At 52.4% G+C, this 15,555-nt stretch overlaps 1 protein-coding gene across 1 annotated transcript in view; it reads right to left on the bottom strand.

Annotated features, from left to right (window-relative positions):
* Positions 1-987: 987 nt before the first annotated feature.
* VSTM2L (V-set and transmembrane domain containing 2 like) overlaps positions 988-15,555 on the bottom strand; it is a 216,861-nt gene continuing 202,293 nt past the window's right edge. Inside the window, exon 4 of the mRNA XM_060233171.1 lies at positions 988-1,410. Within this exon, the coding sequence (XP_060089154.1) occupies positions 1,054-1,410 (357 nt within the window). The 3' untranslated portion in view covers positions 988-1,053. The remainder of the gene's footprint in view (positions 1,411-15,555) is intronic.

Genomic DNA, 15,555 nt, shown 5'->3' with positions numbered 1-15,555 from the left:
ATGTAGTGGCTTCTGAATTTTAGATGGGGGGGTCCCAATCACCAGACACCACCAAAACAAATAGTTTCAGCCACGTCTCCTGGGTTCCCAGCATCCTTTCCTGGCCACCCATTTTCATGCAGACACAAATGTCTTGAGCTTGGGGCATTCCTTTTGAAGGGGGCCAGTGTCCGAGCGGCGTCCAGCGGGTCTTTCTCAAAAGCGCTTGGGGAGTGGGCCGGTGCGCTGTGGGGTGGGCGGAGGAGGGAGAAACAGTGAGTTATATTTACAATATACAGTCATAGATTTCATAGCAACACAGGTCAATACTAGCAAGTTAAAACGGTCAGAATGGCACCCCTCGGAGGTTTCATTTTACAAAGCAAGAGAGAGGCTCCCAGGGAAGGATCACAAATGGAATAGGTAGCTGGCAATGCAATTTTTTATGGGGGGGAGGGGCAGGTTAGACTGGCGTGGCTTGTCAACGCGTCCTTTAGAGCTCAAAACTTTGAACTGAATTCACTCGCGGCAATGTGTGCGAGACCCTGAGTCCGTGTTTGGGGACCCTAAAAATTTCCAAAATACGGCAGAGACGACAATCCCGCTTGGATTCAACTGATGGCTCCGGGGTGGGTCTAGGGGCCATCTTCCCGGAGGCCGAGCTTTCCCCCACCCACGTGGGGAAGCAGCCTGCCAGCAGGGCCTCCTCCGTCCAGACGCGGCTCCATTTTGTCCCTGGAGTCACAGGAAAAAACAAAAAGGCCCACGGTCCATTCAGGGGACAACGGGCAGCTAAAACAAAATGTTTAAAAATACATATCTACATGGCCGACCGAAGGGGGTGGTGTGACTGGGATTCATGCGGAGGCCAAAGCCTCTAGTTGGTGGCGTTTGTTTTACTGTTATTCGGCAACAGCCAGGCCCCAGAAGGCTGTGGCGTCTGAGGCACGGCGTTCCCACCGTCCGATGGGGGCAGGGAGGGTGTGTGGATGTAGGGGTGTCTGTGCGGGGAGAGTGGACGAGGGAGAAACCCCCTCAGGCCAATCAGGACCACGGCTCTGAAGGCCAGCCAGTCTAAAGGGAGCAGGCCGCGTCGTCGTTGTCGTCCACGGAGCGTTTCTTCAGCTCCTTGCCCGGCTTGTGGTGCTGGTGCTGGTGGTGAGGGTGGGCGCCGTTCAGTTTGCTGTGGTCAGAGAGCTGGCCCCCCATCCCTTGGGTATCCTGCAGGTGCCCGGCGGTGGGGGGGCTGCGGCGGCGGGCCTCGCCGATCTCGTCCGGCGGCTCGACCCGCAGGTAGGCCTTCACCTTGTGGTGCCGGGCTTTGCCGTCGCTGAAGTCGATGACCCGGCACTCGTAGGTCCCCTCGTCCGTCGTCTTGACCCGGGAGAGCCGCAGCTTGTGGGAGATGTTGCTGCCCACCACTTTCACCACCTGCAGGGGAGAGGGGGAGAGATGAGCAAGGGAAATCCCACTCCGGAAGTCATCCCCACGGGAACGCTCCTCTTTATCCACTGGGTGTGCACACCCGACTCTAGCGCCGGGCTTGCAGGATAGGGTGCCGAGCTCCCGATTGGAATACAATCCGAGAGAGGTCACTAGAATGGATAACACAACAAAAAATGCAAGCTAGTGGCCAATTTACTATGCAGGGTTGCCAATCCCCAGGTGGGGGCAGGGGATCCCTCGGTTTGGAGACCCTCCCCCCGCTTCAGGGTCATCAGAAAGCGGGGGGAGGGGAGGGAAATGTCTGCTGGGAACTCTATTATTCCCTATGGAGATTTATTCCCATAGAAAATCATGGAGAATTGATCCGCGGGTATCTGGGGCTCTGGGGGGGCTGTTTTTTGGGGTAGAGGCACCAAAATTTCAGTATAACATCTAGTGCCTCTCCCCCAAATACCCCCCAAGTTTCAAAAAGATTGGACCAGGGGGTCCAATTCTATGAGCCCCAAAAGAAGGTGCCCCTATCCCTCATTATTTCCTATGGAAGGAAGGAATTGAAAAGGTGCAGAGGTCCCTTTAAATGTGATGGCCAGAACTCCCTTGGAGTTCAATGATGCTTGTCACAGCCTTGATCTTGGCTCCATCCCTAATGTCTCCTGGCTCCACCCCCAAAGTCCCCAGATATTTCTTGAATTGGATTTGGCAACCCTATTACTAAGAAGTATATAGAAACCAGTCCAAGTATATAGAAGTATATAGAAACCAGAGCCGGTTTGGTGTAGTGGTTAAGTAGGGTTGCCAAGTCCAATTCAAGAAATATCTGGGGACTTTGGGGGTGGAGCCAGGAGACTTTGGGGGTGGAGCCAGGAGCAAGGCTGTGACAACCATAATTGAACTCCAAGGGAGTTCTGGCCATCACATTTAAAGGGACCGCACACCTTTTTAAATGTCTTCCTTCTATAGAAAATAATGAAGGATAGGGGCACCTTCTTTTGGGCTCATAGAATTGGATCTCCTGGTCCAATCGTTTTGAAACTTGGGGGATACTTTGGGGAGAGTCACTAGATATTATACTGAAAATTTGGTGCCTCTACCTCAAAAAAACAGCACCCCCAGAGCCCCCGAAACCTCCAGATCAATTCTCCATTATACCCTATGAGAATCTCCACATAGAGAATAATGAAGTGCTCAGCAGACTTCCCCCCCCCCCCCATTCCTGGCAACACTGAAGGGGGATTGCCCTCTCTACACACGAGTTGCTGCCAACTTCTTCAAAGTAACACAGACACCCCATCCCAAGAGGAAGCCTTTCAATCAGCGACTGAAGCCTTCGAAGGTAAAAACGCACATGGTCCTCTGGGGGCAGAGCTCCCCCCCCCCCGCTCCGCTGGCCAGACTCCAGGAGGAGACGCCTGTGGCAGCCGGAGAGGACGCAAGGACTTCGAGTCCCAGCATGCACTTGGCGAAGGGAGGCGGACTGGAGTGACTAGCAGGCTGGCGGTGGGCGGGTCTTTGTGACCCGGAGGAAGGGAGAAGCCTGAAGCCTGCGAGGGAGGGAGGCAGGCAGGGAAAGTGACACGGTGCTGTTTCCCCACCCCCACCCCCGCTTCCAGATATTTGAAGAGCGGGGGAGGAGGCTGCTAATCCAAGAGTCCCCCGGCAGAGTGGGGGGTTTGGGAAGCCTATGGTTAAGTGAGCGGACTCTTATCTGGGAGAACCGGGTTTGATTTCGCACTCCTCCACTTGCACCTGCTAGCATGGCCTTGGGTCAGCCAGAGCTCTGGCAGAGGTTGTCCTTGAAAGGGCAGCTGTTGTGAGAGCCCTCTCCAGCCCCACCCACCTCACAGGGTGTCTATTGTAGGGGAGGAAGGCAAAGGAGATTGTGAGCCGCTCTGGGACTCTTTGGAGTGGAGGGCGGGATATAAATCCAATATCTTCATCTACCTCACAGGGTGTCTGTTGTGGGGGGGGGGGGAAGGTAAAGGAGATTGTGAGCCGCTCTGCGACTCTTCCGAGTGGAGGGCGGGATATAAATCCAATATCTTCATCTACCCCACAGGGTGTCTGTTGGGGGGGGGGAGGTAAAGGAGATTGTGAGCCACTCTGAGACTCTTCGGAGTGGAGGGTGGGATATAAATCCAATATCTTCATCTACCTCACAGGGTGTCTGTTGTGAGGGGGGTGGGAGGTAAAGGAGATTGTGAGCCGCTCTGAGACTCTTTGGAGTGGAGGGCGGGATAGAAAACCAATATTTTCATCTACCTCACAGGGTGTCTGTTGTGGGGGAGGAAGGGAAAGGAGATTGTGAGCCGCTCTGAGACTCTTCGGAGTGGAGGGTGGGATATAAATCCAATATCTTCATCTACCTCACAGGGTGTCTGTGGTGGGGAAGGAAAGTAAAGGAGATTGTGAGCTGCTCTGAGGCTCTTCGGAGTGGAGGGCGGGATATAAATCCAATATCTTCATCTACCTCACAGGGTGTTTGTTGTGAGGGGGGGGAGGTAAAGGAGATTGTGAGCCACTCTGAGACTCTTCGGAGTGGAGGGCGGGATATAAATCCAATATCTTCATCTACCTCACAGGGTGACTGTTGTGGGGGAGGAAGGTAAAGGAGATTGTGAGCCGCTCTGAGCCTCTTTGGAGTGGAGGGCGGGATATAAATCCAATATCTTCATCTACCTCACAGGGTGTCTGTTGTGAGGGGGGGGAGGTAAAGGAGATTGTGAGCCACTCTGAGACTCTTCGGAGTGGAGGGTGGGATATAAATCCAATATCTTCATCTACCTCACAGGGTGTCTGTTGTGGGGGAGGAAGGGAAAGGAGATTGTGAGCCGCTCTGAGACTCTTCGGAGTGGAGGGTGGGATATAAATCCAATATCTTCATCTACCTCACAGGGTGTCTGTTGTGGGGGAGGAAGGGAAAGGAGATTGTGAGCCGCTCTGAGACTCTTCGGAGTGGAGGGTGCGATATAAATCCAATATCTTCAACTACCTCACAGGGTGTCTGTTGTGGGGGAGGAAGGGAAAGGAGATTGTGAGCCACTCTGAGACTCTTCGGAGTGGAGGGCGGGATATAAATCCAATATCTTCATCTACCTCACAGGGTGTCTGTTGTGAGGGGGGGGAGGTAAAGGAGATTGTGAGCCACTCTGAGACTCTTCGGAGTGGAGGGCGGGATATAACTCCAATATCTTCTTCTTCTATGTGTGGCTTTGCTCCCTGTACCTGATTCCTCGTCTGATAAAGTGTGCTTAGAAAGACCACATGAAAACTTAATTCTGCATAAAACTAAGTTGGTCTTAAGGGTGCCACTTGAGTCCTATTTTGTTTTACAGCTTCATCGGGTTCTCTTTAAGATGTGAGAAATTTCTCATTGCCTCTTTAGGGCCCCTCTCGACCCTGCATTCACTACCACCCCTGTGCCAGGCATGTCGACCTCCTAACACAGCCGTGACTCCACCCCACTTTGGAAGGAGCACTCCCCCTTCTCCTCTTCCCTCTGAATGGATGGTTTGGGACCCCGCCAACACCCATTAGGGGGCCCTTCAACCCAAAGGCCCCTCCATCACGAGGAGATTAAATCCCGGCCTTCTCCAGCCGCAACATTCCGCAGGAGCTAATTAGCTTTCCTACCAAATTGATTCGCTCTCAGTATTTATCACCTAATGGAATTTAAGACTTTCTCACTAGCCGGAGCAGGGCTGCTCTTACTGGGCTCGGTCAATAAATCAGCTTTATTACCCTATCCTGAGGCCTCCGGCTCTCTTCCCTATAATCACACTGGATGTTAGAGGCTGTTTTTCTCCCTGTCTCCTCCACCTTTGTTAGCAAGAGATTTTATGGTGTTTAGGTAATGGGTTAGGGTCGCACACAAAACTGCCCCGCTTTCTGGAGAGCCAAGGGAAAGTCAGAAAGGCAGCTCCGGCCGGTCTGAGCGCTGGGCAGATTTACGAGCTCGCTGTTTGGAAATGGCCTTTGCTGCAGAACAAAGCGGGAGTCAAGGGTGCACCTTTAAGACCAACGTTTTTCAACCCAGAGCTAACATTACGACAGACTAAAGCCGTAGACAAGTGCACCTTTAAGACCAACGAAGTTTTATAGTCTTGATGGTCTTAAAGGTCTAGCCCATTGTTTCTTAATCTGTTTTTGTATGCCATTAAAGGTTGATTGATTGGTCTTAAAGGTGCACTTGTGTACTGCTTTGTTCTGTTGCTTCAGACCAACATGGCTGCCTAACCGGAGAGCCGGTTTGGTGTAGTGGTGAAGTGTGCGGACTCTTATCTGGGAGAACCAGGTTTGTTTCCCCACTCCTCCACTTGCACCTGCTGGGATGGCCTTGGGTCAGCCACAGCTCTGGCAGAGGTTGTCCTTGAAAGGGCAGCTGCTGTGAGAGCCCTCTCAGCCCCACCTACCTCACAAGGTGTCTGTTGTGGGGGAGGAAGGGAAAGGAGATTGTGAGCCGCTCTGAGACTCTTTGGAGTGGAGGGCGGGATATAAATCCAATATCTTCATCTACCTCACAGGGTGCCTGTTGTGGGGGGGGGGGAAGGGAAAGGAGATTGTGAGCCGCTCTGAGACTCTTTGGAGTGGAGGGCGGGATATAAATCCAATATCTTCATCTACCTCACAGGGTGCCTGTTGTGGGAGGGGGGGGAAGGGAAAGGAGATTGTGAGCCGCTCTGAGACTCTTTGGAGTGGAGGGCGGGATATAAATCCAATATCTTCATCTACCTCACAAGGTGTCTGTTGTGGGGGAGGAAGGGAAAGGAGATTGTGAGCCGCTCTGAGACTCTTCAGAGTGGAGGGCAGGATATAAATCCAATACCTTCATCTACCTCACAGGGTGTCTGTTGTGGGGGAGGAAGGGAAAGGAGACTGTGAGCTGCTCTGAGACTCTTCGGAGTGGAGGGCGGGATATAAATCCAATATCTTCATCTTCTTCTTCTTCTAATGGGACCTAATTACAACAGACTCTTATTTATGGCACTTCACACCGAATGACACAGACATCAATCTGCCGTTCTGACTTTTAGCTTCCCCTTCTTGACGCAGCCTGGTTAACATAAACTAACAATCACCATACCCCAAACTGTGCTTCTTTTAATCTGCTCACAAATATCTCCATGATTTTGCATACTAATTCCCTGCCCACTTTCTCTGTATTTAGGACTGCCGGCCATTCCATCCTACCGTCTGATGGAAGTGTGCTTAGAGCACACGAAAGCTGGCATTCGGAATAAAACTTTGTTGGTCTTAAAGGTGCCCCTTGACTCCAGCTTTGCTCTGTGGCTTCAAACCAACACGGCTGCCCGCTTGGGCCTTTGCTGCAGTCTTTGCTGTTTAGAGTTGCCCGGTCCAACTCAAGAAGTATCTGGGGACTTTGGGGGGTGGAGCCAGGAGACTTTGAGGGTGGAGCCAGGAGACTTTGGGGGGTGGAGCCAGGAGACTTTGGGGGTGGAGCCGGGAGCAAGGGTGTGACAAACACGATTGAACTCCGAAGGGAGTTCTGGCCATCACGTTACAAGGGACTCGCGTTTCAAGGGACCGCACACCTTTTAAATGCCTTCCTTCCATTGGAAATAATGAAGGATAGGGGCACCTTCTTTTGGGGCTCATAGAATTGAACCCCTTGCTCCAATCCTTTTGAAACTTGGAGGGTGCTTTGAGGAGAGGCACTGCATGCTGTGCTGAAAATCTGGTGCCTCTACCTTAAAAACAGAGTCCTCCCCCAAGCCCCAGATACCCACAGATTGAATCTCCATTATACTATGGGAATCATAGGGTGCCATAGGGCGGGGGTGGCCAACAGTAGCTCTCCAGATGTTTTTTTTTTTTGCCTATAGCTCCCATCAGCCCCAGCCAGCATGGCCAATGGCTGGGGCTAACGGGAGTTGTAGGCGAAAAACAACTGGAGAGCTACCGTTGGCCACCCCTGCTGTAGGGTATAAAGGAGTGCCCAGCAGACATTTCCCTCCCCCCTCATGGCTTTCTGATAACCCTGAAGTGGGGGGAGGGTCTCCAAACGGGGGGATGCCCTGCACCCGCTGAGGACTGGCAATCCTATCACTGTTCAGAAGAGATGGAGCAGTCTCTAGAGATAGGGTTCCCAGGTGTGGGTTGGAAAACACCTGAAGACTTTGGGGGTGGATCCAGGAGAGGGCGGGGAAGGGAGGGGCCTCAGCATAGGCCAATGCCACAGAGTCCACCCGTCCAAGCGGTCTTTTCTCCAGGGGAGCTGATCTCTGCCAGCTGGAGATCAGTTGTAAACCCTGTCAAGAAAGACCACCACCCTCGGGGGTTGAATCCCCCCACAACCAGCAGGGGGAGCACTGTCTACCATCCTGCAGCTGACCCCAACCACGGCATGGTTAATGCCCTAAGAAGAGCAGGCTGCATCCTTCCAGTTTGGTATAGTCAGTGTTAAGTGTGCAGGCTCCTATCCGGGAAAACCGGGTTTGATTCCTCACTCCTCCACTTGCAGCTGCTGCAATGGTCTTGGGTCAGCCATAGTGATCGCAGAGGTTGTCCTTGAAAGGGCAGCTGCTGTGAGAGCCCTCTCCAGCCCCACCCACCTCACAGGGTGTCTGTTGTGGGGGAGGAAGATAAAGGCGATTGTAAGCCGCTCTGAGACTCTTCGGAGTGGAGGGCGGGATATAAGTCCAATATCTTCATACACCTCACAGGGTGTCTGTTGTGGGGGAGAAAGGGAAAGGAGATTGCAGGCCACTCTGAGACTCTGTCCTTGAAAGGGCAGCTGCTGTGAGAGCTCTCTCAGCCCCACCCACCTCACAGGGTGTCTGTTGTGGGGGAGGAAGGGAAAGGAGATTGCAGGCCGCTCTGAGACTCTGTCCTTGAAAGGGCAGCCGCTGTGAGAGCCCTCTCCAGCCCCACCCACTTCACAGGGTGTCTGTTGTGGGGGAGGAAGGGAAAGGAGATTGCAGGCCGCTCTGAGACTCTGTCCTTGAAAGGGCAGCTGCTGTGAGAGCCCTCTCAGCTCTACCCACCTCACAGGGTGTCTGTTGTGGGGGAGAAAGGGAAAGGAGATTGTAGGCCACTCTGAGACTCTGTCCTTGAAAGGGCAGCTGCTGTGAGAGCTCTCTCAGCCCCACCCACCTCACAGGGTGTCTGTTGTGGGGGAGGAAGGGAAAGGAGATTGCAGGCCGCTCTGAGACTCTGTCCTTGAAAGGGCAGCTGCTGTGAGAGCCCTCTCAGCTCTACCCACCTCACAGGGTGTCTGTTGTGGGGGAGAAAGGGAAAGGAGATTGTAGGCCACTCTGAGACTCTAAGATTTGGAGTGGAGGGCGGGATATAAATCCAATATCATCATCACCACCACCACCATCATAAGCACCATCATCTTCTTCTTCTTCCAATTCAAATCAGACTCTTGTGGTTCTGCATTTCTAGAAGATGTTTTTGTTCCACCTGACCCTCAAGGAATCATAAAATCATAGAGTTGAAAGGGACCTCCAGGTCATCTAGTCCAACCCCCTGCACAATGCAGGAAACTCACAAACCCCTCCCCCTCAATTCACAGGATCTTCATTGTTGTCAGGTGGCCATCCAGCCTCTGTTGAAAAACCTCCAAGGAAGGAGAGCCCACCACCTCCCGAGGAAGCCTGTTCCACTGAGGAACCTCTCTAACGGTCAGGAAGTTCTTCCTAATCATAGAATCATAGAGTTGGAAGGGAACTCCAGAGTCATCTAGTCCAACCTCCTGCACAATGCAGGAAACTCACAAACACCTCCCCCTAAATTCACAGGATCTTCATCGCTGTCAGATGGCCATCTAGCCGCTGTTGAAAAACCTCCAAGGAAGGAGAGCCCACCACCTCCCGAGGAAGCCTGTTCCACCGAGGAATCACTCTAACAGTCAGGAAGTTCTTCCTAATGTTGAGCCGGAAACTCTTTTGATTTAATCTCATCCCATTGGTTCTGGTCCTACCTTCTGGGGCCACAGAAAACAATTCCACGCCCTCCTCTATAGGACAGCCCTTCAAGGACTTGAGGATGGTGATCCTATCACCTCTCAGCCACCTCTTCTCCAGGCTAAACATCCCCAGCTCCTTCCACCTTTCCTCATAGGACTTGGTCTCCAGAGCCCTCACCATCTTTGTCGCCCTCCTCTGGACTTGTTCCAGGAAGAACAGAGTCAGCCCTGGAGGAAAGTGCTCAGCCAATGGAGGGAGGTAGAGAGGCAGGACAGCACTAGACGTGCCGGCTTCTCCTTGGACGGAGGAGTGTCCCTTGCTCACAGGCAGTAAACCTCCTCAGACACTGAATCCCCCCCCCCCACAATCAGGGATGGAATTCTAGCAGGAGCTCCTTTGCATATTAGGCTCCACCCTCTGATGTAGCCAATCCTCCAAGAGCTTACAAAAAAGAGCCTTGTAAGCTCTTGGAGGACTGGCTACATCAGGGGGTGTGGCCTAATATGAAGAAGAAGAAGATATTGGATTTATATCCCACTCTCCACTCTGAGTCTCAGAGCGGCTCACTATCTCCTTTACCCTCCTCTCCCACAACAGACACCCTGTGAGGTGGGTGGGGCTGGAGAGGGCTCTCATAGCAGCTGCCCTTTCAAGGACAGCTCTGCCAGAGCCAAGGCCATTCCAGCAGCTGCAAGCGGAGGAGTGGGGAATCAAACCCAGTTCTCCCAGATAAGAGCCCACACACTTAACCACTACACCAAACTGGCTCTCTGCAAAGGAGTTCCTGCTAGAATCCCACCCCTGCCCCGCATACACACATCATCCCCCCCCCCTTTTTGTCATTTGTCAGCTGGCCCAAGGAACGGGATGGCATCCCGTCTTCCTCTTTAACTCCGTCACAGAAGAACAAGAAGTCACTTAGAGAAATTAACAGCTGAGAAATTCAGGGCCAATAAAAAGGAGACGCTCCTCGGTTCCTCTCGCTGGGCAGGCTGCAGGAGCCGCCGAGCGGGAGGATTATAAAAGGGCTGAATAACTTTATGGCCCTTAATAATGTTTTGCGGTTATTCAGCCTGGGAGAAAAGGCAGAATGATGCTTCATGCTCCATCTCAGGGGTCAGGAAGGAATATTCTTGTTATCTTTGAAGCAGTGCTTGCTGCCAAGGTGCGGGGGGGGGGGGGGAGAAGGGGGGAGGTGAGTCCAGGAAAGGGGGGAAGCAGAGAGGTTTGTGCTCTCTTGCGGTGACCAGCCGTCCCTGTGAGACTCTGAAGGTTGAACGTTCCACATTGCAACAACAGGCCCATGTCTGGTGTGGGGCTGAGAGAGAAGGGCCCGTTTGCCTAGCCACCCTTTACTCTTGCTCTGGCTGTTGAGTCAGAGGTGCTGAGCCTTTAAGTTGCAAGGCTCCTCATCTCCAGAGGTGTGAGTGTTTGGTGCGAGCCGAAGGGTGAGCTAAAGGGCTCCTGCCCTGTGGCTCTTGGCCTGGGGGCCCTGTAGGAAACGGAGTAGCTCCTTCCAAGTAGTCTCAAGAGGCAGTTTGGCGGTGGAGTTTTCAAGGATGTCACGATAAGCAGAACTGATTTTGAAATGGCTTGCGGCAGCATGGCTGGTGAGGGAGCTGAGGCAGTAACATGTAAAGTCCATGGGATGTTTGTATTCCTCCCTGAGGGTAAGAGCGACTTCCACGCGATAGTCGATAGCCCTACTGGAGGAGAAGATATGGGGACCCGAGGCATGCTTGCCTACACTACAGCGTATAAGGGAAGGTGATGATTTCGTGGACAGAACACATGAAGTGCTCTTGAGAGGATGAGGGAAAAGTATCTCAGCTAATGGAGGAGAACCCAACAAAGGAGGAGGGCGCATGGAAAAATGGGACCCGCGAGAGCAGGAAAACCAAGAGACATTATGAGCCTCTGTTGCTAAGCAATCGTTTCCAGGGCCTCCCCGTGGATACGGATTCTGAACCACCAGAAGAAGGGCTACTTCCCCAGCCTCCACAAAGCTTGAAGGATGTTCCTCAGGCCCCTCGAGAAGAGGCAAGTGCTGGGGATTCCATCCTCAGAGGGGCAGAGCCCAAAGTGTGCTGACCGGACTTGTTGTCTCAAGAGTGAACATATGAACATATGAAGCTGCCTTCTACTGAATCAGACCTTTGGTCCATCAAAGTCAGTATTGTCTTCTCAGACTGGCAGCGGCTCTCCAGGGTCTCAAGCTGAGGTTTTTCACGCCTGGACCCTTTGGAGATGCCAGGGATTGAACCTGAGAACTTCTGCTTCCCAAGCAGATGCTCTACCACTGAGCCACCGTCCCTCCCCCCACGGAGCTACTGTCCCTCCCCAATGTGGAATGTAGATTCAGGTTCACAGACTAGAGCATGCACAGAGTGCCAGATAGATCTGCACTCACTCTAGTCATAGAACCTGCCTTAACATGTATGAATTAGCATCCATGGTCCATAGGCCCATGGTGGTCTTAGCATTAAGCCTTTGGGAACAAAGAAAGATAACTCCTTACTAAGCACATTGCATATCACAAGGCCCTTTTCTCTAGCAAGAATATGTTATCAGCATCCTCTGAGGAAAAAAAGTAAACATCCTTGGATAAGGAAAGCTCTTCTTCTGGCCTCAGGAAAGACCCCCAGCCTGAAGGAGGCACCCCGCCACCACAGTAGAGGTTTTACTTATTGACACATTTTCTGGAACCAAATCTAAGACATATATATGAACATATTTGAAAATATGAAGCTGCCTTCTACTGAATCAGACCCCCCTCGGTCCATCAAAGTCAGTCTTGTCTACTCAGACTGGCAGCGGCTCTCCAGGGTTTCAAGCTGAGGTTTTTCACGCCTATTTGCCTGGACCCTTTTTTTGTTGGAGATGCCGAGGATTGAACCTGGGAACCTGGGTCCTTCTGCTTACCAAGCAAGTGCTCTGCCACTGAGTCACTGTCCCTCCCCAATCAGACCCTGGGTCCATCAAAGTCAGCCTTGTTTACTCAGACTGGCAGCAGCTCTCCAGGGTATCAAGCTGAGGTTTTTCACGCCTATTTGCCTGGACCCTTTTTAGTCGGAGATGCCAGGGATTGAACCTGGGACCTTCTGCTTCCCAAGCAGGCACTCTACCACTGAGCCACCGTCCCTCCTTGAAGACAAAGGACAAAGGACCTGAACAAACGTCCCTTGGCCATCTGCACATTCTTAGAGGGACACCTAACCACAGAGTTCCGTCCAAATGCTAGATGCCAGGAAGGTAGGAGTTTGGGAGTACAGAACAAAGAAATGTTCAAGGAATTACATCATCCTGAAAGAGACAGGCTTCTTTGAGCCAACAGGAAAAAAAAGGAAAGGTCCCCTGTGCAAGCGCCAGTCATTTCCGACTCTGGGGTGACGTTGCTCTCGCAACGTTTTCACGGCAGACTTTTTACAGGGTGGTTTGCCCTTGCCTCCCCCAGTCACCTACGCTTTCCCCCCAGCAAGCTGGGGACTCATTTGACCGACCTCGGAAGGATGGAAGGCTGAGTCAACCTGGAGCCGGCTACCTGAAAACCCAGCTTCCACAGGGGATCGAACTCAGGTCGGGAGCAGAGCTTAGGACTGCAGCACTGCAGCTTTAACACTGTGCCACGGGGCTCTTCTTGAGCCAATAGGAAAAGGCTAAAACCCAGAAGCGAGAACTTTGTAACCAATCCTCAGGCCGGTCTTTGTTATCAAAATTGTATAAATGTTAGGGCTTTGTAAAGATGGCTTTGAGGGAAAACGCAGGAAGGATGTTAGTAAAGAAAGAGAGAGCTGCTTTTTCTCCTGCTGCGCTGGGCAGGGCATATTTCTAGGATGGAAAACCACCGCCTTCCCAAGATTGCCCTGTATGGCGAACTCTCCACCGGCCATCGAAATAGAGGGGCACCAAAGAAGAGGTACAAGGACTCCTTGAAGAAATCTCTGTCGCATCAACCATCACCAGTGGTCTGACCTAGCCTCAGATCGCAAAGCATGGAGGCACACCATCCACCAGGCTGTCTCTTCCTTTGAGAACGCACGCAGAGCTGGTCTTGAGGACAAAAGGAGATTGAGGAAGAATCGCACTGCTACAGCACCAACCCTAAATCAGACTTTTCCCTGCAGCCACTGTGGCCGGATCTGCCTGTCCCGCATTGGTCTTGTCAGCCACCAGCAAGCCTGCAGCAAACGTGGACTATTGCACCCTTCTTAAATCTTCGTTCGCCAAGTCAAGCCGAGAGAGAGAGAGAGGTGGCAATAAAGGGATCTCTGGATCAACCCACTTGGACCTCTGGCTGTCGAGTCTCTTAAAATTGGGCTGGGGGACTTGACTTTTGGCACTGATGGGGTGTGCAACAAGAGGCATGCTCTCTATCAGGTGCACGCATCCAGGATGTGACAGAAAGAGTAAGACTCGTCAAGCCCATGAATTATTATCCTTTCTTGCTGATCCACGTGGGAAGGAATGATACTTTCTGGCACAGCCAGGAACATACTGAAAGAGACTATGTGGCTCTGGGTTAGAAGGTGAAGGAGCTGGGGCACAGTTCATGTTTTCCTCTGTTCTTCCTGTTGAAGGCCACGGTTCAGGACTGGAAAGAAGAATACTGCAAATAAACAATTGGCTACATTGATGGCGTGGTCAGGAAAGGTGTGGATTTTTGGATCACGGCTTACACTTTCAAGATGAAGGTCTTCTATCGGGAGATGGTTTCCACCTCAGGAAGGCAGGAAGAAAGGTGCTTGGTAAGAGCCTTGCTAACCCAATAAGGAGAGCTTTAAACTAAATTGTATGGGGGTGCGAGACAATAATTCTAAGCCTAGTATGCTGCCAGTAACTGGAGATGAGAATGCTAAAGTTTTTGTGGGGAATGGCACAAGCGCTAGGGAACATTAACTTGCAGATATGTAAGGAAATGAAAACCTCTGGGGGCATAAACCATAGACTCCAATGGCTCTACACTCGGAAGCCACATGTGGCTCTCAAAGCCTCTCTTGCCCCATCAGCCAGCTTGGAGAAGCCATTTGTCACTTTAAATCACTTCTCCAAGCCAAGCCAGCTGGCGGCTTGCAGAACAAATTTAAAACTAGTTGCTTTCTTTCTGCCCCTCCCTCCCCCATTTATTCTCTCCTTCCTTTACTTCCTTCCTTCCTTCCCTCCCTCCTTTCCACTCTCCTTCCTTCCTTCCTCCCTCTCTTCCCTCTGTCCTTCCTTCTCTCCATCCTTCCTCCATCCTCCTCTCTCCTTCCTTCCTTCCCTCCCTCCTTCCCACTTTCCTTCCTTCCTTCCCTCTGTCCTTCCTCCCTCCCTCCTTCCCTCTCTCCTTCCTTCCTTCCCTCTGTCCTTCGTCCCTCCCTCCTTCCCACTCTTCTTCCTTCCTCCCTTCCCTCCTTCCCTCTGTCTTTCCTTCCTTCCCTCCCTCCTTCCCACTCTCCTTCCTTCCTCGCTCCCTTCCCTCTGTCCTTCCTTCCCTCTCTCCTCCCTCCCTCCCTTCCCTCCTTCCCTCTGTCCTTCCTTCTTTCCCTCCCTCCTTCCCTCTCTCCTTCCTCCCTCCCTTCCCTCTGTCCTTCCTTCCTTCCCTCCCTCCTTCCCTCTCTCCTCCCTCCCTTCCCTCCTTCCCTCTGTCCTTCCTTCCTTCCCTCCCTCCTTCCCACTCTCCTTCCTTCCTTCCTTCCTCCCTTCCCTCCTTCCCTCTGTCCTTCCTTCTTTCCCTCCCTCCTTCCCTCTCTCCTTCCTCCCTCCCTCCCTCCCTTCCCTCCTTCCTTCCTTCCTTCCTTCCTTCCTTCCTACCTTCATTCATGTTTTGTGGCTCTCAAATATCTGACATTTATTCTGTGTGGCTCTTACGTTAAGAAACGTTGGCCACGCTTGCTCTACACTAATGCACAGCGTATGGGAAGCAAGCAGGAGAAACTGGAAGTCCCACTTTGCAGCCCTCCCCTCCCCCACCCTGTGTTGGTGTCGCCTGGAGCTGGGAACGGAATGAGCCCAGGAGAGGCAGAGCCGCTGGGTGCAGAAGGGGGCAGGGTGATGTATGGACAGCAGAGGAGGGGAACCAAGACTCTGGCCAGTTTGGTGTCATGGTTAAGTGTGCGGACTCTTATCTAGGAGAACCGGGTTTGATTCCCCACTCCTTCACCTGCAGCTGCTGGGATGGTCTTGGGTCAGCCGTAGCTCTCATAGGAGTTGTCCTTGAAAGGGC

Source organism: Heteronotia binoei, chromosome 2 (genome assembly GCF_032191835.1).
Source record: "Heteronotia binoei isolate CCM8104 ecotype False Entrance Well chromosome 2, APGP_CSIRO_Hbin_v1, whole genome shotgun sequence".
Classification (NCBI taxonomy): domain Eukaryota; kingdom Metazoa; phylum Chordata; class Lepidosauria; order Squamata; family Gekkonidae; genus Heteronotia; species Heteronotia binoei.
This window is presented reverse-complemented; position numbering and strand designations above follow the sequence as displayed.